Source organism: Protomyctophum bolini, assembly GCF_963924005.1.
Source record: "Protomyctophum bolini genome assembly, chromosome: 18".
In the NCBI taxonomy this organism is placed as follows: Eukaryota; Metazoa; Chordata; class Actinopteri; order Myctophiformes; family Myctophidae; genus Protomyctophum; species Protomyctophum bolini.
The window spans coordinates 12,464,269-12,491,377 of NC_137879.1; the positions used below are offsets into that span (position 1 = coordinate 12,464,269).

At 43.7% G+C, this 27,109-nt stretch overlaps 1 protein-coding gene across 1 annotated transcript in view; it reads left to right on the top strand.

Annotated features, from left to right (window-relative positions):
• baiap2b (BAR/IMD domain containing adaptor protein 2b) overlaps nt 1–27,109 on the top strand; it is an 81,819-nt gene that overhangs the window by 43,104 nt on the left and 11,606 nt on the right. Inside the window, exons 4-7 of the mRNA XM_080788531.1 lie at nt 5,668–5,729; nt 7,149–7,220; nt 10,018–10,155; nt 24,740–24,892. Of these exons, the coding sequence (XP_080644657.1) occupies nt 5,668–5,729; nt 7,149–7,220; nt 10,018–10,155; nt 24,740–24,892 (425 nt within the window). The remainder of the gene's footprint in view (nt 1–5,667; nt 5,730–7,148; nt 7,221–10,017; nt 10,156–24,739; nt 24,893–27,109) is intronic.

The following is a 27,109-nucleotide window of genomic DNA, read 5'->3' on the forward strand; positions in this document are numbered from 1 at the left end:
CGCGCGCGCACACACACACAACAATACACACAGGCTTAGTGCAAATGAACCGTCTTAATCTTGTCACTGCGACATATCCTGTAGGATTCACGCTCCGGCTGTTTTATGAAGCGACTGGCTTCATAGACGCTACAGTGCTAGCGTAGCGGCGCCCTTCGGTTCCCTGATGGTGTCTGTCTGTCTGTCTGTCTTATTCTCACCCAGACAAACATTAGTGTCACAACTGTCACCTTACAGGGCAGACGAGCCTTCCATTTCTCATACAGACTTAATGTGGTTTTCACACACACACACACACACACACACACACACACACACACACACACACACACACACACACACACACACTATTTTTAATATTTAGTATAAATGCGAGACTGAAGAAGAGGAAGAATTATACAAAGTAGGGTGACATTGATGACATCACGATGAGGACAAAATCAGTTGAGCTGTTCCTGAGAGCAATTTCCATTAAAGCACCCATATGATATGAAAGCCTGATTGTTGGTTCTTTGTGGGGATAGAAAACACATGGGAGCCCCAAAAACACAAAAGAAATTGAAAAAGTTGAATTTTATGTTATAGGTCCTTTAACTTAACCTTATTTATTCATACTATTTTGAAAAACATATTAAAATAGTTCAACTAGCCGATCTACATCAACACGTGAGCTTGTAGATCGGCTATTCAAAAATGTTTTTCAAAGAAGTTTAGGGATAAGGCGTTTAGCGATGACGAAAATAAGGGCCCTATATGTCCATGAAGATTGAGGCACTCAAACGTCTCAGACTTTTCTCTCTCCATCTCTCTCTCTCCTGCGTTCATCATCATCCCTCCATCCCATCACCCCCCCCCCCCCCCTCTCCAGCTTGCATCTGCAGCCTGTTTGAATAATCAATCTCCATTTTGCGCCTCATCAGCCAGCCTGTAATAATTATGTATGGCTCGGTCATTTCCAATCGATCTTTCTGCTGGCGCCCTTGATTTATTTATGAAGGGGGGGATCCGTGTTTCTTGTCAATACAGTGTATAACTAAAGATGTCAAAGGCTGAGCGCGCAGGCTGTGACATGACATGTATATACTGTGCTTGTGCCTGTGGCCATGGCTCCGTGCTATATGACATGACACGTGTATAAGCTTGTGGAGGATGAGTGATGGATGGGGTGTGCATGCAGGGTTCAGACCCATAGGCAGACCCATAGGCACCCGCTTTGTGGAGAGATCAAAGTGTGTCGCTAGTTTGAAACATTGTGAGCCTCTATTACCATAGTGCAGGCCTACAGTACTTTAAACACTTAAACTCTATACTTACGCGGTGACTAGGGTAGTTCGAACCCGGGCTCCCCCAGAGTTTGTGTCGAAGTGTCCTTGAGCAAGACTCTGAACCCCTATAATTGCTCCCGATGTGCAGGTTGGTGCCTTGCATGGTTTCCTCCGCCGTGTGTGTGTGTGTGCGTGCGCACGGTTGAATGTATACTGAACAATCGTATAAATGCACCATGTATTTAGTAAATGAGTAATGCATTGCAGTCATAGTATTTTGCTGACACAACCTTTAAGATTAAATGTAGTGCGCCTTCTTTCAAGACTGTGTGTGTGTGTGTGTGTGTGTGTGTGTTGTTCTTTTATGCACGGTGGAAAGAGAGATTCAGAGTACAGAGAGAGATTTACAGTATAGAAGATAGAGTGGCATCATGCATGATTGTGGAGAACAATAAAGTGTTTACAGGAAGTTCAAGGACCAGTTGAGCACAACAGCAGCCAGCCAATCAACCGGCTCTGAGGAAGACAAATGCTCCCGCGGCACCGCCTTCCCTCTCTGTCTCTGTCTCTCTCTCTGTCTCTCTCAGTCTCTCTCTCTCTCTCTCTGTCTCTCTCTCTCTCTCTCTCTCTCTCTCTCTCTCTCTCTCTCTCTCTCTCTCCCCCCCCCCCCCCCCCCCTCCCTCCCTCCCTCCTCTGCAGCATTGTGAGGCTTACGGCCTCTGTCTGTTTGCTTTGAGCCTCCCATAATGCAGTTCCCCACAAAGACTCACACTACATAAAACACTTCTCTCCATATGGCCATTAACTGTGCCTGCCTCGTCCAGCACTGCATGTCGCCGGGCGGAAAACCTCGTAACTCTGTGCTTCAGCTTTTTCCTGTCTTTTCGTACATTAAAGCCCTACTGCTTGTTCACGCTGCAGTCACATCAGCGACTTTATACGGCCGATGCGTTGTGAGCTTGTAGATTTTTGAGTGGTGCCTATAACCGCTCCAATGAACAGCTACTGCATGTGTGTCTGTCTGTCCCTATGTTGGTCCGTCCGTTTGAGTATACGGACAGCTGCAATACCTCTGGATGACCTAAAGTGGCACTGTTGAGCAGCCTAAAGGGCAACAATACAGCTGTTGAGCTTCACACTGACAGCTATAACAATAGCACAGTACAGTACAGAAGCTATACACAGCCACATACACGCACACGCACGCACGCGCACACACACACACACACACACACACACACAGCCTGCACCGATCAGTTCACACGGGTGTGATTATTTATTGTCTTTCAAACACATTTTTCCAATTCCATGAAAAGTAACAGTTTTGACATGCAAGGTTTCCACACAACCACAATGATTTTTCTTTCAAACACACACACACACACACACACACACACACACACACACACTCGCTCATACCTCCCATCCTCTGGGCCTTTCTAAGCCACCGTTGAGGCCTGCAGTGAGACAGTGTAGCTGGGGTAATAAAACCCAGCTCTGGGCACTAGCCCTGGGGTACGTGCACCGAATAATAGGCCTGTTCTCACCTTCCTTCTGCCCAAGGCAAAAACGGCTCCCTACGGGCGGGGGTCAGGCCCGCTGGGTGCTGTGTCAGAGTCAAACACAAATGCACACACATGCACACACACACACACACACACACACACACACACACACACACACATATTTTGGATCAGTGGTTTTCTACCTTTTTCTTATCGAGGTCCATTTATTTATGTATGTATTTATTTATTTATTCAGCATTTGAGCCACGGACCACCATTTGATGAGATTTAGCCTCTCAGACCCAAAACAGTTTTTAGATATAGACCACACTGCATTCTGGCATTTAGCTGAGTGGTTTTATTTTATGGGAGACCTTACCCTTTCTTGAATAACCAACCCGTTTATCCGCTTGCATGCAGGAATTATTATTTCTATAACCTAATTCTGTAAGCCGAACCTTTTTATGGGGGGGCTCCCCCTATTGTTTTAAAGCACTTTACATAATCTCTTCTATACCATGCGCGGTAAGCCTCTGAAACGTGGAATGTTGAGCTGTTGCTTATTAGACAAACAATGACGCGTATTACAGTCGTTTATACGGGCGTTGCTGTTCGCTGAATCAAATTGGTTCCATTCAAAATTAGTTCCATTCTCAATTAGTGGTTTATTATACTTTGCTTTACGACTGTGTTTATTGACTAAAATAGCCAATCTTCAATTATTATAATACTGATATTTTTTTAAATGCAGATCAAGACTGTTTTACAACATTGTATTAAGTAAGGCTTAAGTGGCTAATCAGACTAATGGATTTAGTAGATTATGGAGGGAAAGAAAATGATTATTTAACTATATATTATATATATATATATATATATATATATATATATTTATATATAATGCCCCCCCTGCAGCAGCAATACCAGGTATTCAACGTACTACATCACAATGTAAGCTTGTAGATCGACTATTTTTGGAAAGAAATTTAACGTGGTTTGATCCTGGAGCGGACATCAGTCTGCATAAGTCTGCTCCGCTCCCATTATTAATAAGCAGCTTACAGTGGCCTGCCGGTTGAGACTCAGCCCAATTCTTCATGGGGTGAGATGGAGTGGTGTCACAGTACATTAGACCCGGGGTTTTCAGTCCTTTTCATATCCAGGTCCAGTATTTATTCTGCATTTGAGCCACGGACCACCATTTGATGAGATTTAGCCTCTCAGACCCAAAACGTTGTGGGAAAGGGGGGGGGGGGGGTCCACAATACCATGCTGTATTGATGTGGCATCATAGGAGAGACAACAGGCAAACGCTCAAAATAACAATTCCTCTACATTTGTGTAGACTCCTAATACAGATGTTTAACAGTAATTTAACTCTCAGGAGTTAAAGATCTAATACAGGTCCATTTGGTTTACCAACTCTCCCATCATTTAGCTGGGGACCAGTGTTGTTTTTGGCAGCAATTTTCGATTTTAGTTTTAGTCTTTTGAATAGTTTTCCTTTAGTTTTACACATTTTAGTCACCAGGAATGTCTTAGTGTTAGTCTAGTTTTAGTCGACTAAATATCATAAGATTTTAGTCGACTAAATCTACAGCTGATTTAGTCGACTAAAATGTATTTTGGCAGGCCTTGATGCCGTTGTAATGACTGATTTTACAGTAATGACAGATCTACAAGCACACAACGCGTCGCGCTGCGACGCGTTGTGTGCTTGTAGATCTGCTATTTTCAGCATACAACCAAGTGTAAAATGACTTATACTGGATCTCTTGTCCACTAGTCCCTTCCTAACATTTCAGTCTAGTTTTTATTTGTTGACGAAATTGTCACTATATTTAGTCTTAGTTTTAGTCATCGTAGCTTAGTTTTCATTTAGTTTCCATTTAGTTTTCACCAGTGAAAAAAGGTAGTCGACGAACATTTTTCGTCTTAGTTTTAGTCGACGAAAACAACACTGCTGGGGACCACCACCTCAAGGACCACTGGTGGGCCCCCGGGCCACTGGTTGAGAACCACTGGATTAGACTGCTGCAAAGTCTAAATTAGCCATAATGTTTCTATGTGTGAAAACCGTAAAGTCGTCGTCTCGTTCTTCCATCTTGGGGTAGCTTTGATCTCTCACTGTCTCTCCAGGTGTCTTATATCTATATCCCTCCAATCCGTTCTTTTCTCAAACTAGATCTTCTTTTTGTTCCTTTTTTTTCACAATGCATTGCATAATCAGAAGAGGCAGCATGTAGGTATCTTTAAAACGACAACGCACTTCCCTCCTGGCTGCATGAATCATTCTTATTTTTTTCTCTTTATAGTTTTTCTTCTTCTTCTCTGGGCTCTGCTTTTTGATGTATTTTTCTGTTTAGTTTAAAGCATTATGTGTTACTGAACACTGCTAATAGTTGCTTTAGTGTAGAAGATTTTCATTTTTTATCATACCGTACCTGTGAGTACAGTACAGTATAAGCTATTGGTAAAATGGAAAATCTTGTTCATATTTTAAGTTTTGGTTTTCGATATTTCGTAGCGGTAGCATTTCTTTTAGATCTCTCTAACCATCTACTTCTCAGTCTCATCCATAACGTTGTTTTGTTTTGTCTTTTCCCAGCTGCATATTGTAGTAATCTTCAATAGATACTTTTATTTTGTCAGTGTTTTGTCTGCTTGTAAAACATTTTGTTCCATCTCGTCCATCGTCCCTTTGCTGCCATTCCACACTCTCTCTGTCTATTACATGTGTTTATAGTTTGTAGCTGCATGTCTTCTTTTATGCACGTGGATGTGGCTTTAAGAGGCATTGGGAAGATTTAATATCATTCTTCTCTCTCTCTCTCTCCCCTTTTCCTCCTTTGTTTGTTTGTTTGTATATTTTCCCCTCGTGTCTTTTCTCTCTGCAGGGGATGTTCTGTTTCAGATGGCCGAGGTCCACCGACAGATCCAGATCCAACTGGAAGAGATGGTGAGCACGGCGTTCAATATGGAGACATGTGTTGCAGAAGTGACGATGATGAGGATTTTACTTACTTACTGTATATGTGACTTCATCTTAATACGGTCTTCACATCCCATAACTTACATGGAGGTATTTAAATAACCTACTCTCTGCTAATAAACACAACGCAATGATTTAGGGTCGTATATTTCGGCAAGTCACCAATTTCACCATAACACCGCCATGCTGGTTGACAGATGACGGTGGAAGTAAGAAGGCAGACATCAGAGTATTGGAATTCAGCTCTAGGGGTCTATACTCTATACTACTCCCCTCCTCCTTTTTCCCTTTACACCAAATCCCACAGGTTGAGAACCAGTGTCCTAACAATCCTAACAACAAGGCCCATTATTTATTCAGCATTTGAGCCACGGACCACCATTTGATGAGATTTAGCCCTTGCAGACCCCAATGTCCACATTTCCATGCTGTACCATTAGCAGAGATAACAGGCAAACGTTGATCAAACTAACAATCGTGTAGACTTCTTGTAAATTAACTTAAGTAATGACGATGTTTAACAATAATTTAACTCAAGAATTAAAGATCTGTAAGGGTTTGGTTACCAACTGTCCATCATTCAGCTGGGGACCACCTGGAACCTCCTCAAGGACCACTAGTTGAAAACCGCTGTCCTAACACATTAGAATGATGATAACCTTTTGATTTAGATTAGAATGATGATAAAAACCCTCCTTGTGTTTACTGTACATGTACTGTACCTGTACTGTACTGTACATGTAATCACTGAGACTCATCCAGCCCTGCTGGTCCTCATAGGAAGAGGAAAAGGACGTCTGTCTGGTGATTGGCTAATCTCGAATCAACACAGTACGCTGACACACAGACAATGGCCGTCAGCCCCCCCTGGCTTCCCAATGCGTTGTTCCTTTAGTCTGAAACCTCACCGATTCACACATTTTTGTCACAAAGCTGCAGCTGATAGACGTTTAAGAAAATATTAAAACGGAGGCGATAAGAAAGTGGGGAAGGTGGTTCAGAGGGCTTTGATAATAACGGGTGCTTTACAGATCAGAAACATGTACTCAGTACTGTTTTATTTATTTTTGTAGCTAGTGCAGTGACGTTTCACCGCTAGCGGAACTCTGCCTTCTTAACACATAAACAGGCCGACATGTCACCAATTGACTTTGGCACGAATATCTACCAGACATCCTTTATGCGTGACATATCCGATATTCAAACTCATTAAAAAAACATACTTAATGCCTCGCACTAACTAAGTTTGAGTGCAAAGACTGCAAACCAACAAGTGTGGTTTGGCAATTGTACATTAAACAGCTTCTTGAGGTCTATAGGTTCTCCTATTTATAGTTTCTTTTAATAGCGTTGCTTAAAGCATTTTTTTCCCTGTGTGTCTTCTAGCTGAAGTCTTTTCACAATGAGCTGCTCACAGAACTGGAGAAGAAGGTGGAGCTGGATGCACGCTATCTTAACGTGAGTGTGTGGTCCGAAACGAACAACTTTGTGCACTGCTTAGAGATACAGTGTGTACTGTATGTATTGATGTACAGTGCAGTGACATCTGATCTGAACACCACCTGCCCTTCCTACTGCCTTGCTGGATCTAGAAATCTGTATGGCTGGACCACACTGGAAATTAATGGTGACCAGTGCTACATGTACTATTAGTGGAAATACTCTGGCACTCAGTCTGGGCGGAAAACAATCAGTTCACAGACAGTTAAGAACATACTACAAATATATGTATGGGAAAGGCGTCATTTCCAAGATGGCATTAAAAATAGCAGCTGGACAAGCTTATAAATGGTTATTCTGTATACCGGTATCTCAATTGAAAAAAAAAAATGATACAAAATATTTTTCATTTGATTCTTGTACCTGTAGACATGCTTATGATATGAACATACAAAAGATTTAGGAAAATACACCTTCCGGAAAGGCTTCATTTTGAAGATGGCGTCCAAAATGGCAGCCAGTGCCGCTATACTGTATATCTCAATAGAAAACAATGATACAAATGCTTTGTCACTTGATTCTGGTACCTGTAGACATGCTTATGATCATACAAAAAAATCTAGGAAAATCTATCTTCAGGAAAGGCTTCATTTTGAAGATGACGTCCAAAATGGACGTCAGCCAAGCTTAAATTGGCTATACTGTATATCTCAATAGAATATATTTATATTAATTATTTGCAACTACAATTTAGGAATTAAATTAATCCAGAGCGATTTACAGTAAGCAAGAACAACAACACATGGTAATACATCAAATAAATACAAATTAGTCATCAAGAATCCTACTGAGGCTATAAGCACCTAGACGTTTGAAATGTATCAAGGCCGAAACGAAAACCATCCGTTTGAATGCATTTTCACTTGCTGTTCTTTGATAAAATGATTACCAAGGTGTTGGATTACTCACCAGAGCAATACCTTGTTGTTTTATCATTCTGTACATTGTAAATAGTTTATGATGTGCTGCTTGTCCTGTTGGATGGGAATCTATATATAGAAGAAAGCAAGGACACAGATTAAAGAGCACAGACTTGGCCAGACACCCGAAGATGCACATTATTATTCATTAACTACAGTGCATATCTTTATAAATGAGACTGTAGTAAACCGTAGTGGTGGAACGTAGCTAGGTACATTACTGGAGTATTTATATTTCAAATTTCCAATACTTTTTCTTCTACTCCACTACATATTGGATCCAAATATTGTACTTTTACTTTTATGTATTTGAAAACTTTAGTTACTGGTTACTTTGTAGTTGTTGATTATATTACCCTATTGTTCTGAATATAAGACCCTATATACATTTTGGCAATTTGAAAATGGCCGATCTACAAGCTCACAATGCGTTGTGATGCGCAATACATTGTGAGCTTGTAGATCTGCTATTTTCAAAAGATTTTCATACATTGAAAACTTCAAATTGGACATAATGCATAATGACTTTTGGTACTTTAAGTACATTTTTATGGCAATACTTTTGTACTTTGTACATTTTGAATTCTGGACTTTTACTGGAGCATTTCTACATTGCAGTATTGATGCTTTTACTTAAGTAAACAATGTGAATACTTTTTTCCACCACTGTGTGGCACAGAATTGAAGGGAAGTATATCCATCAAATGTGTTATGTAACCGTGCCCACTCCAGCACTGCCCTGCAGGTTCTCTGAGTGTTCTGAAGAGAGGACCGTGTCACTGAAAGCCTCGATGCGACACTGCGTCTATAACTTCGCCACCGCACCGGATAGCTCCCTCCCTCCAGGGAAAGCGTTAAGGGGGGATTATATGAGCCACGGTCTCATAAAATCATCGGCCAGAGACGGGGACCGCACACTCTCGCCTTAATTTCCCAACGGTTCCTCTTCTCAGACCTAACCGCCGCAGTAGAGTTACATAAATGACTTTCCTCCTCTGCTGCTCCATGAATTATGACTCATTTGATGAAAACCAGAGGAGTTTTGTCAGGTCATTTCAGCGGACGAGCTGAGATCAGGATCTTTGGAACACCTCCAGGGGCGTTCTCTTCGTGCAGGCGGCATTAGAAAGGTCATGCTTTTGTGATGATGTGGAAGACGATATATCGCTGCGATGATTGGCCTATCCAATGAAAAGAAAGTGGATTGTCATTCTGGGCTCAGAATTTTCTTTTTTTTAACCACACATGCAGGCATGTCCGTCTGCTTTATTTCAGTTTTCCACAAAAGTAAATAACCACGCCTCATGTCTGCCTTTTGTCATCGCAAGTAAAAAAAAAAAAAAAAAGATTTGAGTGGGAAAGAGGCAACATTGCTTTACACAAAGTAGATGGAAGTAGTGTTGATTTTTACAGCAGATTTAAGTTTTAGTCACCTGAAATGTTTTAGTGTTAGTGTTAGTCTAGTTTTAGTAACTAAATATCATAAGATTTTAGACTAAATCTACAGTTGATTGTAGACTAAAATGTATGTTGGCTACCTTGATAGCGTCGTAATGGCTGATTTTACACTTGTTTGCATGCTGAAAATAGCAGATCTAAAAGTTCACAACACGTGTTGTTAGCTTGTAGATCTTAAGTAGTTTTTATTTCGTTTTCCTCTGTGAAAAAAGGTATAGTCGACGAACAGTCATTATGGTTTTGGTCGACGAAATCGCCACCAGTGTGAATGGGTGAATGCAATGCACATAACCGTGAAGCTCTTTGGATAAAAAGGTAGCTGAATGAATAAAGACATGATCAAAGCACTGCGACTGACTCTGTGCTGCCCCCCTCAGGCCGCGCTGAAGAAGTACCAGATGGAACATAGGAGCAAAGGGGAGAGTCTAGAGAAGTGCCAGGCAGAGTTGAAGAAACTGCGCCGGAAGAGCCAAGGTAGCAAACACCCCTCCAAGTATGGAGACAAGGAGATGCAGGTCAGTTGTGTGTGTGTGTGTATGTGCCGCTGGTGTCTGTGTGAGGAGGACATGTTTTAAACTATACTTGCAGATGTCAGAATTTTATTGAGACGATGGATGGCCCTTTGATATGCCGCATCTCGGGTTAGAGGGGGGTCCTATATACATAAGTAAAACATTGACATAGTGCTCATATACAATTTGTATACAAAAACACATAGGTGAAACATTACATTACATACAGTACAAATACACACACGTACTGTCAGTGCCGTTTAGACCACTAAGCAGCTCCACTGGAGCAGTTGGGGGTTCAGTGCCTTGCTCAAGGGCACTTCAGCGGTGTTGGGTGAGTGATGACCAATCACTTCCCAACCCAGATTTTTCCTGCCCGTCCAACCTTTCGGCAACAAGGGCGCTCCTCTAACCCTTAGGCCACCGCTGACCAAATACATTGTTTTCATCGATGGCCGTGCAAACATAAACGAAAACAAGGTATCCAAAAATAACCCGTGGCATGTCTTCTTTCATTGTCCACATCAATAACTTTTTGCAAAGGTCACGGTCATTAAGAAAAATGATGTTTTGTTCATGCCTCGTCTACTCTACTCCCATACATTCCAGTGCATTCTGTCAACTTCAGGTCCAGAGCTTTGTCACACTTGGGCTGATGACTTTGGCTCCCCATACCTGCCAGGGGCTGCCATTAGACGGGGCCCGTGATTAAGTAAACGGACGTCGTAACTCTGTCGGACTCGTAATTCAATGGCTCTGGGTACGGTTAGCTTGCTCACCATCTTCCACCCACCCACCCAGATGGTTGAAACATCAGCTGATCGGCCCATAATATTTCATGGGGAGACAGTCCGAAGCCTACCTCTCTCTCTCTCTCTCTCTCTTTGTGGTCCAACGAGGCCAGCTGGCAGTGGTGGAAAAAGTATTCGCTATTTTTTACCTAAGTAAAAGTATCAATACTGCAATGCAGATGTACTGTCTGTGCCACAAGTAGAAGTAAAAATGTACTTGAGTAAAAGTGCATCAAAATGTACTTAAAGTACAAACAGTCAAATTATTTAGTTTCACTAAGGGATAGTCCCTCGTTTTCAAGATGGTCCCCAAAGTACAAAATGTCCCATTTCAAGTTTTCAAATGGCTGAAATGTATATAGGGCTGAAGTGTTTAATGTATGTTTTGTAATTATAATCAAATGAATTGGTAACTAAAGTTTTCAAATCAATGTGGTGGAGTAAAAGTACAATATGTGTCTCTTGAGAAGTAGTGGGGTAGAAGTAAAAGTACTGGAAATTGGAAATACTCAAGTAAAGTACAAATACCTCAACATAAGTAAATGTACTTAGTTAGTTTCCACCACTGCCAGCTGATCAGAAGTGAATGTTCATAGCATGGCATAATGACCATAATGATCCTGCTGGCCACAGTCCAACAGATGGTATACCGTACAGAGAGCCCGCCAGCAGCTTATGCTACAGAGGAGCAAATTAAGCTCATCATCACCGTCTCCATCCTATTGTCTTAACCCATTTAGGCCTGACGTCGGAATAAATAAAAAAGTCTTCTGAAAGAATATATATTCAAATATTTGTGCCGCATTTTCACGATTTTATCCAGTACGTTATCCAGTACGGTCTGGATCAGACCGAACTCCCACACGACATCAGGTGGGAACTGGTAGCCATGACAACCAACAGTGTGCTCACTCACTGCCAACAAGGTCACTAAAAGAAGGAAAAAACTTTTGCCAATGACATGATGAGCTGATGGGATGGGCATAGTCTACAACCGGCAGAGAGTCTAGAGAATCTAGGCCCCTTTTACACGAGAACGGTTTTGATTAGAACGGCAAAATAAAGTATTGTTTGCATGGGTCCGTTTAGACGACAACAGTGTTTTTGGGGCTTGAAAAGAGATTTCCAGAGTGGAAATCTCTGAAAACACTCCGCCTGGCGTCTCCCATGTAAACCGGCAAAACTATATGAATTCGCAAAACGTGTGACATCATAGCTCACGTTTATTACTGTACATACTGTACAGAGCCGTAGGCGATATTTGGAGTTCCTAGAATGAGCAAGCGCTCCCTCGCCCCGCTCATCCCACGAATGCAAATGTAGCGACTAGCGAGCCGCTGCATTGGTGAATTTAACCATGATGATGTAAACAAACAGCCTTGTTGTGATAGGAAGTAGAACGGAAGTGGTTCTATTACGCATGCGTGCCTGGTCTACACACTACAGCGGTTGTGTCTCCTTGTAAAGGCTGAATAAAGAATGAAAACACACCGGGACTTTGCCGTTTTATCTGGAGACCGTTGTCGTGTAAAAGTGGCCTTAGACCAGAGTCTAGACCAGAGTCTAGATCACTCTACAACAGGCAGAAGCTAGAAGCAAAGCAAAATAATGTTCTGCAGTTTTCACCCAAAGGAAAAACTGTCGACAAGACACTTAACATGCTTTTTTTTCATTCCCCCATCATCCCTCCTCATTATCATATAATTTGCTCATTTGCTGTACTTCTGCAGCATTATGTAACATGTTGATAGAAGTGGATAACTAAACTAGGACAGCGGGGGAAGTGGGCTGAGGCGATTGCGTACAGCAATTCCTCCCCGTATTATACATACAGGTACTCTGCTGCTGGTAATGACTGGCGGAGCGGAGGCGTAAACCGACTGCGTGTGCCTCCCTGATGCCCTCGCCTGTAGGTTGGGAAGTGACAAACAGTGGGTGGACCTCCTTATAAAACACAGCGAGATGCTTGTTATGTGCTATAATAACGCGCTGTCCTCCTGCTTTCATCTGTCTTTCACCCCTGCAGCGGGAGACGGTTGTTACATACAGTATTGCCGTTGTTGTCGGGGGCCAGAAACTGCACATGTCTCAACAGTTTGTAGTTTTTGTTTTGTTTTATCAGCAACTTTTCAGAATTCAAATTCAAAAGTAGCAGGTCGTGCAAAGTGCCGCCGCATTGCGACACGTTTTGCCCGACAGCAACGATATAGACCTACTGTGTCATCTTATTCTGTCGTCGTACAATTCAGTGTATAACATGTATAATATTAAAACATACAATATATAGCTCTAGCTATATAAAAGCTTGTGTAATGTAAGCTCAGTTAGCCATTTCAGGGTGGCTAAAATTGCATGGCTCTTACGCCTGACTTTAGCTGAATTCTTATAGAGGCCATCTGGGATTCTGAAGATCCCGGGTTCACCCCCCGGCCCCGGTCTTTGTGCCGAAGTGTCCCTTTGCAAAGACATTAAGCCCTAAATCCTCCCTGGGCGCTGGATTAACCCATTCTGAACGGGAACTCATTTTGGTGTTAGCATCAATTATGCTTTAGCTATTGAAAAATAGCAGATCTACAAGCTCATAGCGCGCCACCGAGTGGCGCGCTACGAGCTTGTAGGTCTGCTATTTTTGAAAAATCGAAGAACGACTGACATTTTTAGAATCTGATCTCAGGTCAGAATGGGTTAATCAGACCAGTGTGTGTCCAGTGGAAACCTCGTATGAATCTGATCTCAGGTCAGAATGGGTTAATAGCTACTTTCGGCTGTTTTGAGCAGACACTAAGGCACCACCAAGTATAAAATAAATCCAGGTTTACATTGAGTGAGGCTGTGGAAAGGCTCGACCAGCCAATGCTCCAAAAAGTCCATGTATCCCCTGACACAGACGCACACGGAGAGAGACAGGGAGAGAGGGAAGCCTGTCCTCTTGAAGTAATGTAGTAGAACCTTCCTCTCATGTGTCTGCTGCTGTTCTCCTCTGTTCAGATGAACGGTTTCTAAAAAGCCGTCCAGACTATAGCAGCATGTGTGCGTGCTGCAATATGTTAACTTTGTGTTTTTCCGAGCCTCTTGCAGTGCCATGTGTATTGGATGCAGAGTGGTAGTGTAGTAGTGTGTGGGTAGCCAGGTCCCCGCTGCGCGTCATATGGGACCTAATGGGAACCAGAGCTTGGCAGGAACAGGTGACATCGGTACTAAGCCAAAGAACAAAGCCATATTCAATATTCTCTCTCTGTGTGTGTGCTCTATATACAGTTCTACTTTAGTATGTAATAGACTACAGAGGATTGAAATTCCATATTTAATGAACCACATTAGCATTTAACCTGGTTGTTCTGTGCGATTGCGATCTGGTAGTACTGTATATCTTTGGTAGTGTTGACATGCAACCAACCACAAAATAAAATATTTTATGTACAGTATGTATTTATTTATATTTATTGAATTCGTAAAAACAGGAGACGCTGTCAGGCTGGCCTGGCATTAAGTGCCATTGCGGCCAGTCGTGGAACTCCATATTTAGACAAAGTTTTGACGGACAAACAGATTAAGTGGAATATTTGGCCAAATAACTGATGTCACTGATTTGGGATGTGCTAATGAGAACAAACGGTGTGCTAGACAGAGTGGAACTACTTGACAAGGCAGAAACATTTTCCGTTGCCGCCATCAACGGGTTCGCTCTGGCCATGATGTGCGACATCATCTACGCGGGAGAGAAGGCTCAGTTCGGCCAACCAAAGAACTTGCTGGGTACCATCCCCGGAGCGGGGGGTACGCAAAGGCTCACCCGTGCCGTGGGGAAGTCCCTGGCGATGGAGATGGTGCTGACGGGAGACAAGATCGATACTCAGCAGGCCGAGCGGTCGGGTCTGGTGAGTAAGGTCGTTCCGGTGGACCATGTGGTGGCGGAAGCCATTAAATGCGGCGAGAAGATTGCCGGCAATTCCAAGCTAGTCTCGGCCATGGCGAAGGAGGCCGTCAACGCAGCTTACGAGCTGGCGCTGGCCGAGGGGAATCGGTTGGACAGGCACCTGTTCAACGCTACCTTCGCCACGGAGGATTGTAAGGAAGGCATGGCTGCGTTCGTGCAGAAAAGAAAGGCGAGATGGGAAAACCGCGAAGGTTCCCAGTTCGATCCCGAACCCCCCCCGGAGTTGGTGTCGAAGTGTCCTTGAGCAAGACGCTGAACCCCTTATTGTTCCCGATGTGCAGGTTGGTGCCTTGCATGGTTTCCTCCACCATCGGTGTATGAATGGGTGAATGTAGAGTGGGCGGTCGTGTTTGTGCTTTACAGGTCAGGGACGAGGTAGTTTCGGGGGCCGTAGGTGTTTTGTACTCAAAGGGACGAGGTGACTCAGACGTTCTAGGTTGGATGTGGGAATACCAATGAGTTTCCATCTATTCATCTCTCTCTCTCTCTAGATAGAATCTACTACGGCTGGGCGATATAGCCAGTGGTGGAAATATATATTTTGTAGTAGCCTACCTTTGTAAAAGTATCAATACTGCAATATACTGTAGAAATACTCTGTTACAAGCAAATGTCCGTAATTAAATATTACTTAAAGTATGAAAGTATTGGTATCAAAATGTACTTAAAGTACAAATGTAAAAGTACTAGTTATGCATAATGTACCATACATTTTAAAATGTATGAAAACCTTTTGAAAACAGCAGATCTACAAGCTCTTAATTCTGCAGGCCATAAAGTACACACCTTCCCTATGTCACTGATCACATGACCTCAAGTTCTAGACCTCCAGTTCTAGTAGCGGTTTCAGATGTCATCAGACGATGTCATCTCCTTATCAAGACCATGCATGCAGGTGGATCTAGGTTACACAGAAGGGGGGACTTTTGTATTCTTTCCATACAACAACTCTTAAGGTATAAGTTCAATGTTTAAATTGAGCGGTATTCCCCTTTCTAAGTCTTATTTTATCACTTTAAATAGCACTCACGCCATCTCACTGTGCGAGGAAATGGAGCACACTGTAAAACTGTAAATGGAACCAAATGGACCCACAATAACAAAGAAAATCACAATTATCATGTCTTCATGGGGCCTACCGAAAGTGAGACGGCACCTGCTGTGTGCGTGTGTGCGCGACTGCCCACGCGTTTGCGTGCGTGCATGCGTGTGGGAAGCATGTGTCACTCTTCACACGTGAAAACAACATGGAGGCCTTCACACACACCCACTCCATTTACCTTCCCGTTCACTAGTAAGAGACCACACCGTGTTTGACGCTAATTTGTTTACGTACAGTAGTCAGATGGTGGCATCAGAGGAAATGCTCGCACATCAGAGGTGTGTGTGTGTGTGTGTGTGTGTGTGTGTGTGTGTGTGTGTGTGTGTGTGTGTGTGTGTGTGTGTGTGTGTGTGTGTGTGTGTGTGTGTGTGTGTGTGTGTGTGTGTGTGTGTGTGTGTGTGTGTGACAGACAGACAGACAGACAGACAGACAGACAGACAGACAGACAGACACTCTTTTGCGAGGAGGTATGGTGGTGATTCGGTAGAAATGAAAGTAAAGCTATCCAGGTCCACTCTAGCAGTTTCGGATGTAATCGGATGATTTATTAGCCGTCATCAGCCCTTATCAACACCATGCCATGGAGACAGTATGGACATTTCCTACATATTGACGATGTTGTCAGCCGTTGTCCGATGTCTCGCTCGCCGCGTTGTCCGACTACTAAGCCTATTAGTAATCCTAGTCTCCTAATCGTGGGAAATGTAGGAAATGTCCATATTGCTCAATTGCATGCTCCATTGCTTGTCTATGTTGCTAACCCTGCACGTGACAGTCGTACGATGAAGCATGAATTAAGCATTAAGAGTGCAGTGATAAGATCCAAACATGCAACACAAGAACAATGTAGATCTAAACATACAACACAGCAAAACGTGTAGATTTGCTGTGCTGGAGTATATCTTTCCATTCAACTTTTCAGACTGTTCTTCCTTGCTCTTTGTACGCCACACACACACACACACACACACACACACACACATTCTTTTTTTCTGCAAACGACCCAATTCTTGTTAATGTGTCGGTTTGACGAAAGTGTTTTTTCAGAAGAGTTTGAAGAATGACTCAGTCATAATTACCAGCTGCAGAAAGCCCTGGTTTCTGAACATCTATAATCGGTGTGTGTGCGCCACAGCATCTGCCTCAGCTCACGGCTTCACGTTGCAGCATTCAGAGTATGGGTTTTATGTCTCCCATTGGCTTAGAGGCAGCCTAGAAGCAGCCAATTAGGAAAAAGTGTCGACTGCGGTCCGTAGTAGGGGTAGATCAACATGTTGTCCAGTCGCTTTTCAAGGAGCTGGCAAAAAGCTATCTCCCATATTTAACATTATGCATATCCCTTTATCTTTGACTTGAGTTGGAGTCACACTTTACTTGCAATGTACAATTTTATGTAGGCATAATGTAGGCATTTAGCAGACACACGTAATCGCACTTGCATATGCCTGTAAGGTCACCGAGGCTAGGGCAAGTGCTACAGGCCAAGATGGCGTCTGAAGAGGTGAGTTTTCAGTGAGTCTGCAGTTCTGATTGCAATGGGAATTGCATTCCATAGTTTTGGACGGAGCCAGAAGTGTTTTGGGGGGGGGGGGGGGGGGTAACTTCCTGTCAGTGGGGGAGTGTTGGCTGGGAGGAGGAGTAGGATTAAGGCCCTATACGTCCTCTCTGGCGGGGGGGGTATACTACCTGCCAGTGGGGAGTGTTGGCTGATGAATGAATGTCAACATCCTAATACAGCCGAATACTGGGGGGTGGAATTATGACAGACAATTCTTGCTGTCAAAATATGACCCCCCCCCCCCCAGTCAAAAAACACTTTGTTTGACATAGACACTCATGCTTTCCAAGGTGTGATTTGGGGTCCTAAGGATGAATACAAAATGAATATCAACATCTTAAAACCAAAATGTTGAATTGTGGGTCCCCCAGAGAGGACGTATAGGGCCTTAGTCCTACTCCTCCTCCCAGCCAACACTCTCCACTGACAGGTAGTTACCCCCCCCTTTTGATTTACATCAAAAGGGCATGTGAGCTCAAACCCACAATTCAACATTTTGGTTTTAAGATGTTGATATTCATTTTGTATGCATCCTTAGGACCCCAAATCACACCTTGGAAAGCATGAGTGTCTATTTCAAACAAAGTGTTTTTTGACTGGGGCCCGGGGGGTCATATTTTGACAGCAGGAATTGCCTGTCATAATTCGACCCCCCAGTATTCGGCTTCATTAGGATGTTGACATTCATTCATCAGCCAACACTCCCCACTCACAGGTTGGGAGCGTTTTCCCCACGTTTTTCGTGAAGGTACGTCCAGCTTCCTTGCGCTGGCTGATCTGAGTGCACGGGAGGGTTTATAGGGTTTGATCAGACTTGCACGATATGAGCAGGCTAGTTCATATACATGTTCAGTATAATTAGCGCCTCATTGATGATGAATTAATGATGACACTCGCACATGAAGTCATCATGAATTTATCATGACCTCCTCATTCATTCCTGGTCCTCACCATTAACTAATGGTGAAGTCACTCTATGGTTTAACCAAGTGTAATATATCATTAGTTAGGGACGTTGTTAGACAGCTCCACTTCTCTGCTCATAGGAGGGCCAGTCTCTAAACCAGTGGTTCCACTTCTCTGCTCATAGGAGGGCCAGTCTCTAAACCAGTGGTTCCACTTCTCTGCTCATAGGAGGGCCAGTCTCTAAACCAGTGGTTCCACTTCTCTGCTCATAGGAGGGTCAGTCTCTAAACCAGTGGTTCCACTTCTCTGCTCATAGGAGGGTCAGTCTCTAAACCAGTGGTTCCACTTCTCTGCTCATAGGAGGGTCAGTCTCTAAACCAGTGGTTCTCTGCTCATAGGAGGGTCAGTCTCTAAACCAGCGGTTTCACTTCTCTGCTCATAGGAGGGTCAGTCTCTAAACCAGCGGTTTCACTTCTCTGCTCATAGGAGGGTCAGTCTCTAAACCAGCGGTTTCACTTCTCTGCTCATAGGAGGGTCAGTCTCTAAACCAGTGGTTCCACTTCTCTGCTCATAGGAGGGTCAGTCTCTAAACCAGCGGTTCCACTTCTCTGCTCATAGGAGGGCCAGTCTCTAAACCAGTGGTTCCACTTCTCTGCTCATAGGAGGGTCAGTCTCTAAACCAGTGGTTCCACTTCTCTGCTCATAGGAGGGTCAGTCTCTAAACCAGTGGTTCCACTTCTCTGCTCATAGGAGGGTCAGTCTCTAAACCAGTGGTTCCACTTCTCTGCTCATAGGAGGGTCAGTCTCTAAACCAGCAGTTTCACTTCTCTGCTCATAGGAGGGTCAGTCTCTAAACCAGTGGTTCCACTTCTCTGCTCATAGGAGGGTCAGTCTCTAAACCAGCGGTTTCACTTCTCTGCTCATAGGAGGGTCAGTCTCTAAACCAGTGGTTCTCTGCTCATAGGAGGGTCAGTCTCTAAACCAGTGGTTCCACTTCTCTGCTCATAGGAGGGCCAGTCTCTAAACCAGCGGTTCCACTTCTCTGCTCATAGGAGGGCCAGTCTCTAAACCAGTGGTTCCACTTCTCTGCTCATAGGAGGGTCAGTCTCTAAACCAGTGGTTCCACTTCTCTGCTCATAGGAGGGTCAGTCTCTAAACCAGTGGTTCCACTTCTCTGCTCATAGGAGGGTCAGTCTCTAAACCAGTGGTTCCACTTCTCTGCTCATAGGAGGGTCAGTCTCTAAACCAGTGGTTCCACTTCTCTGCTCATAGGAGGGTCAGTCTCTAAACCAGTGGTTTCACTTCTCTGCTCATAGGAGGGTCAGTCTCTAAACCAGTGGTTCCACTTCTCTGCTCATAGGAGGGTCAGTCTCTAAACCAGTGGTTCTCTGCTCATAGGAGGGTCAGTCTCTAAACCAGTGGTTCCACTTCTCTGCTCATAGGAGGGTCAGTCTCTAAACCAGTCACCACCCCCAAAATGATACTCATTAACCTGCAGACCCACATTTGAAAATATATGGAAAGGACCCCCATGAGAGAAGGTGTGAGCGGCTCTAGCCGTGATTTTCAACCATTTTCATTTCAAGGCCTCACTTAATGGAATTTCTATCTCTGGGACCCCGATGCATATTGTAAAATCAAAGTTAATTAAACTCTTGAGAGTGTACAAATGGAACCAAATGGTCCCGCTAGGGTCCATTTGGTTCCATTTGTACACTCTCTGAGTTACAGACCCATACGGGTCCATTTGGTTCCTAATTATCATATTGATGGGGACCCCCTGGAACTCTCTCAAGGACCCCAAACTACCAGTAGGGCTTCAACGTTTCCCAGCCACTCTGGGAGCGTGTGTATGCCACACATACTGCATCCTGCATATCTGATCTGAGAGCGATCACCACACATGCGTATACACATAATGCAGGCGGTGTGTGAGGCATATTAAAAAGAAACCTATAAACGGACTCTAATGTATTGCATAATCAGTGCTTCTCAAGCCTTATCATTTCCAGAGCCCCCAGTTTGATATGCATTCATCACGTACCCCCATTTAATGCATTTTAAACGCTATGCCTCCCTAAAATCCTCTAGTGTATAAATGGGACCCGTAAGGAAATGTAAAACAGAACCCAATGTGATCCCAATGTAGCTATTATTTGTCTCTTGTTAATAGTTTTCATCAATTAAATCAAGACTTTCACGCTTACACCATGGTGTTTTTTTTCCCCTTCAAAAACAACATGATCTGCTCACAATGCATTAAATCATGACGTGTTGTGAGTCTGCGTTTTAATCACGACACGTTGTGAGTTTGTGGATCGGCTTTATCTATCTTAGAATATTGTAGGCGTGTGAAACGCGTGTGTCGAATTTGAAGTCGGTGGGGCGACTGGTACTTGAGTTACATGCATTACAGCCATACAGACAGACAGACAGACAGAAACATGGTGCATTTATATAGATAGATAGATGGCATTTCTCAGCATAATGGCCCAACGACGTTGCCTAATCGCAATTATTTGAGATAATCACAATTATTTTTCCATAATCGTCAATCGTTTCCATGTAGGAAAATGTCCAAACATTTTATAACATTTTTCAAAAATAGCAGAAATAGCAGACCTACAGTACAAGCGTACAACACGTGACGTCACTTTGTGACTTGTTGTAGATCAACTATTTCAACTATATAAATGCGAGAGTGATTTCCTTGTATATTTAAGTTATATTAGTCACTGCATTTCTAGACTAGATGCACATGCAGCAATATTTCTTTACTTTTGCCTGTCAGCTTGTTGTGATATGTACATTTGGGAGCCAGTCAGCCAGAGGCTATGTAGTGTGTGTGTGTGTGTGTGTGTGTGTGTGTGTGTGTGTGTGTGTGTGTGTGTGTGTGTGTGTGTGTGTGTGTGTGTGTGTGTGTGTGTGTGTGTGTGTGTGTGTGTGTGTGTGTGTGTGTGTGTGTGTGTGTGTGTGTGTGTTCAGCGATCAGCAGGAGTCAAGACTTGTCTGACAGCTTCTCCTATTTGGCTCAGTGTACGTTGCCAAGTCAGCTTATTATCAGCGACATCCGGCTTGTTTTTCCTGTACGTTGCTGGTAAATATTGGTAGTTGCGGGCTGTTTTCGGTTGTTTTTTGGTCTTGTAAACAAAACGTACTGCAGAGCAGACATCCTATTGATTTTCTCCCAACTCACTGTTCATTTGCATGAAGCAGAGCAGAGAACTGATAGACACAAACATGCACGTCTGTACTGTACTGTACCTAGAATAGGAATAACTCTGAAAGTGTGGAAATGTAGCCTAACCAAATGGACCTGTGAGGTCGAGTTACACAAACATTTTTCCACACATGGACAAATTCTCTCTCCACTAGTCCATAGTCCAGTCTCTGTACATTGACACCTTGTTAATGGTAGCCTAGCCTTACAGCAGGCCGCTCTAGCTCCACTCGACCCAGCCTTCCTGCGGTGAAAAGAATCACCTGTGTGTTTTTGCACGCTACCTGATCCCCCGTCTGTTGACCTCATGAGGGATTCAGAGCGGGACGGAGATCTTCAACCACACGTTTGTTGCTCAGCGTTTGGACAGAAGGAGAGCCGCGGTGCTAACGAACGCACGCGTCTGTCGTTTGTGTGGGATGGTTTATATACTTTATCATAAGGTGTCGGGAGCCAAAAATAGCCGGCATACAACGGTTGTGGATGCGACGTGTTGTGAGTTCTGATGTTTTCGGCGTGTAACACCGTCGTTGTACAGAAGAGTTTAGAATAGACAGGTTGCCCGTTGGTCAGTTCCCAAAATAAATTGCCGGATTTTGGAAAATGAGTCTCGGTTCCTTATTTGAGATTTGACATTGGCCTTGTTGGCCCCTGCCCAATGAGAATGTGTGTGTGACCCAATTTCATAAACTACAACCCCCCAAAATCGATTGTTTGGTTCCGGTTTTTCGGCACCACTTTGTTTTGGTTCCCCCAAACCCCATTTAAATGCTGAATCGAGTATAACTGGTACTAGTTTAGTCTCGCCCAATGTGGAAAAGTCTCGCCAGTCCCTACGAGTTGGAATAGAAGATGGACATAGCAAACAAACTACCGTATTCCTATAAGCTCAACTACGCCTCATCACAGGTTTTATTGGGTGGGCCCTTCAATCACGGGGAATTATATTTGGTCCTGTTTCCGGTTTGGTGGTTCCGGCCTGGCGACTACAAACCAGTGACTACAACATGACACTCCTGATTAGATGAGTATTGATCCCACCAGGCTGCGTGGCAATAGAGACAATACATTAAGCTTTCTACTCACTGATCACCATCACCATGGCACTGTGGCGCCGCCATGTGGCAGATGTCTTCTGTGCGTCCTATACTTGCCTGCTTGTGATGGAATTCAACGGACACTGGAATTGAACGGACCGGACTGCCATCAATGTAGGAATGTGGATTTAAGAAACATTGGGAAGTGGTCTAGTGATTTTCTTTCTCTCTCAAAAGCTGTGTATTATCAAGTGGTAATGAAGCTTTTCATTTGCCCTTTGGCATTCTGTAATCTGTGCGTTGTACACAGAGATGAAATCCATGTCTGTTCTTTACTGCCATTCCTGTCATTGCTGAGCCATTAGGCTCGTTACAGAGGTATGAACTGCAGGTGGCTACAGCTGAAGGGTGTCATCATTAGGAGAGAGAGAGAGAGAGAGAGGGTTAAAGGAAGCACAATAACAAGCCAAAGAGGGGGGTAAAGCTAGGAACAGTGTGATTAAGACCACCGTGAAGAGCAACTCTCCAGGGTGGTGTGGTGTGGAGAGCAGGAAAAAATACAATCTGTGTGTAATTTACAGTGAATACATACCTGCTCCCGTTGTAATGAGTTCTGTAACAGCACTGTGTGTGTGTCGTGTCCTATAACAATAACCACAGCTGATGCCAAGAAATGACTCCAGTGGATTACTGTACTGTGTGTGTTTGTGTGTGTGTGTGTGTGTGTGTGTGTGTGTGTGTGTGTGTGTGTGTGTGTGTGTGTGTGTGCGCGCACATTTTCATTGGTGAATATTGGGCAGGTATTCCACAGGGATCTGATTTCTACGCCTTCACCCGTGTGTGTGTGTGTGTGTGTGTGTGTGTGTGTCTGTGTGTGTGTGTGTGCGTGCGTGCGTGCGTGCGTCGGCTGACTGCATGTAAAGATGAATCATGCGATAATTAACTCATAACCATTTGTGAATTACTAGACCTTTTTGTTCTAATGTCTCCCTGTAAGATTGAACTCTTTACAGAGGAACCATTATGCTAATTATTTCCAGCTATTTTTATTCTGCGACTCCACTAGAATGGCTTAATTTGCATGACTCCCCTGATATCTGCTCATTTTGAAATCCATGGAAACCTGGCAGGCTATGATTACTTTGTCATTCGTTTACCTTATATATTATATTTGAATCTTTGAAGTTTGAACACATCTAATATGAACAACAGACATTTTAACATTGTATATATATAGTGCAACATGTCACTTTGTGACGTGTATGGACATTTTTCAACGTGGAAACGATTGACAATTATGCAAACTGTATGTATTGTGTACACCAGTGGTTCTCAAAGTGGGGTCTGAGGACCCCTATGGGTCCTTGAGGGAGTTGCAGGGGGTCCCCAGCTAACTGATGGTTAGATACCAAATGGACCCTTATGGGTCTCTAACTCAGAGAGTGTACACAATGCATTTGGTTCCATGTGTACACTCTTAGAGTTCCATTAACATTGATTTTACAATATAAATTCAATTGAGAGATTTAAATCCCTTGTGGGTCCCTTGGGGGTCCTTGACATGAAACAGTTTGAGAGCCACTGCTGTAACAGGTTACAGGTTACCTTTGGTTCAGGCCTCGGCACCGCGCTGCTTCTCACACGTGGGTCAGTGGTTCCGCTAGACTTTGGGCTGGACAAGACATGCATTGTGCCGTTAGTGCCCTCGTTCAAGGACAAAGAGGGTTTATGGAGCTTTGTCGATAAAAGGAACAAGAGGGTGAAACGTGTTCCAAAGACTGAATATTGTTCTCTTATGTCAGCATGCACGTTAACAAAGTTTGAGTCTTTTTATGTAAAACGCTAAACAAATCCATTTGTTTCCACGCTGATAATTCTGCGTAGAGCCGGAGCACAAATCCATGATTTGTCACAGATAAGTCGTCGGCAATATACAAGACAGCCCCCCATGATATCTTGGGCAACATCTCTATCCGTCTGCCATGTGACTTCATGTGGTCCGCCTCCCTCCCTCCTTCCCTCTCTCCCCCATGCAGTACGTGGAGGCCATCAGCAGCAAGCAGAGCGAGCTGGAGAGCTACATCGCAGAGGGCTACAAGAACGCTCTGTCTGAGGAGAGGCGGAGGTTCTGCTTCCTGGTGGACCGACAGTGTGCCGTGGCCAAGAACAGCAACACCTACCACAGCAAGGTGATAAGCGGACAATGGCTTTATTTCATCATTTTATCATTACTAGGGATGGAGCTCGTTAATCTTTATTGATGACGATCACCTTGTCGATCAGGCTTATCGAGCCGGGTCCTTATCGAGCCCACTATCGAGCAATTTCTATTATTTTGTGCAAAGACGGGAGACAATAAATTCTGAACGCAACCAGTATCTTCTACTAGGGCCTTCAAATACAGCACTGGTCTAACAGACAGACGGCAATTGACCTTTTTACCAATAAAATAATATTAAAGTATGAATAGGCCTTCACAGAAAGCACGGTCAGGACCAGGACGAATTAGTGTCTCTATTGGGGCTATCCAAATCTGACTAGTCTTGATCTGGCCCAGAATATCACCTGGTTTCAACCAACATAAATTCTGGCCACTAAGACGGAGGTCCCGGGGTGACTCGGAGAGAGTCCGAAACAAGGCTAGATCAACTTAAATTAAGTCATAATAGTCAGATCTGGCCCAGAATAAGCTACAGTGTTTTGTTTCAACTGGTGAAGACGTCCTGGAAATGACGTAAAGATCATCCCCATATGCCCCTCTCAACTGAACGTTTTCTGTTTATATCAAGTACTGTACTTCCCTTTCCAGTAGCCCCTGAAACTACTTCTCCCCAAATCCAACAGGACAATTTTATTTTCCATCCTGAATGGCAGCACGCCTAATATTATTATTGCATTTAGGCTTAACCTGAAGACATTAAAACGATATACAGGTACTGCATTTCTTTTTTTTTACTGCATTTCATATTGTTATCGAGGTATCGAATATCGCAATGCTTTTCTAATACCGTGCACCCCTATTTGCTTCCACACAGTACATGCGAGTATTCATGCATAGCATCCAGGAAGTACATGCACGTATTCATGCAATGCAGATAGCAGTATCTGCAGAGAGGACACACTATCGTGACTCTGCTGCTGACATTGTCTCCAGAAATGGTTCGTCAGCAGCTTTGTGTTACCTAAGAACTGTCTGTGTCTGAGATGTGCTCGTGCCCGAGCAGTGAGCACAGTAGCTGTCTCAGAGCCATAGAGTAAGACAGAGTTACAACAACTCCGTTCACTTCATGGCTCCAGGCTCTTCTACATGGACTTCTATTGGTTTGTCCCTTTTTAAAAGGGACAACCGGAAGTTTACGGAATGAGTCTATGGGCTCGCGCAAGTACATGAACCACGTGACCAGGCTGTTTTCTGCCCCCTCAATGTCGTAACTCTGTCTTACTCTATGGCTCTGGGCTGTCTGAACCGGGAGCAGAGGATGTGCACGTGATGTGGGACCATGGAGGGAGGTGGAGGGCGTGTGGGTGGGTGGTGAGTGGAGAGAGAGACAAGTGAGGGCAGGAGAGTGGCCTACTTCTACAAGAACACTGCAGAGCCACCGCCTGGCTGTGTGTGTCTCTCTTTCTCTCACCCTCCTTAGTCCTTCCGCTGTTTCCCACAGTCACTTTGACTTCATCTTGATTGATTGATTGAAATATTTATTTCAGAATTACAGTACATTTCAAGCACAAACTCAATACAAAGACTGTAAAGAGGGTCCACCATGTTCAATTCATCAAAACATTTAGATATGTACAAATAGACACTTCTATATAGTCAAAGAACAGAACAGGAATGTCAGTGGAGTGGGATGTTCTGAAGCCAGATTGGAACTCGTACATTAATTTATTTGTGGCAAGATACTTTTCAACCTGTTCATTTATCTATTTTTGCCATGTGACAACGTCATGGGAAAGTATAAAATTAGAACTTCATGACAGGTTTTTGCTATTTGCTAGGTTTTTCTATTTGTATGCTAATTTCGTCTGATCCTTCCACCCACACACCTGCTCCCTCTGGGAGCCCACGCACAGCACAGGGACCACACAACTCTGAGTCAGACAGACAGACGGAGGGAGACGTGTGTTTTTTAAACTACCTGCTTGAAAGAGAAAAGTTTGAGCTTCTATTCGGTATCTCCTCACGGCTTTTTGTTTCTTTGTTTCTTCAACTGCCTCCTCCTCACTCGCTCGCTCCATGATTGAAAGCAAATGAGGCGGGTTTTTTTTCTTCTTTTTTCGTAAGCCCACTTGGGATTTCCAATTGAGGAGTTGCAAGTCAGCCCTTCAAAATGCCTGTAAAGAGAGGCTCTGCATCCCATGAGTGTACTCATCGCTCTCTTTTTCTCGTGTCTCTCTCTCCCTCT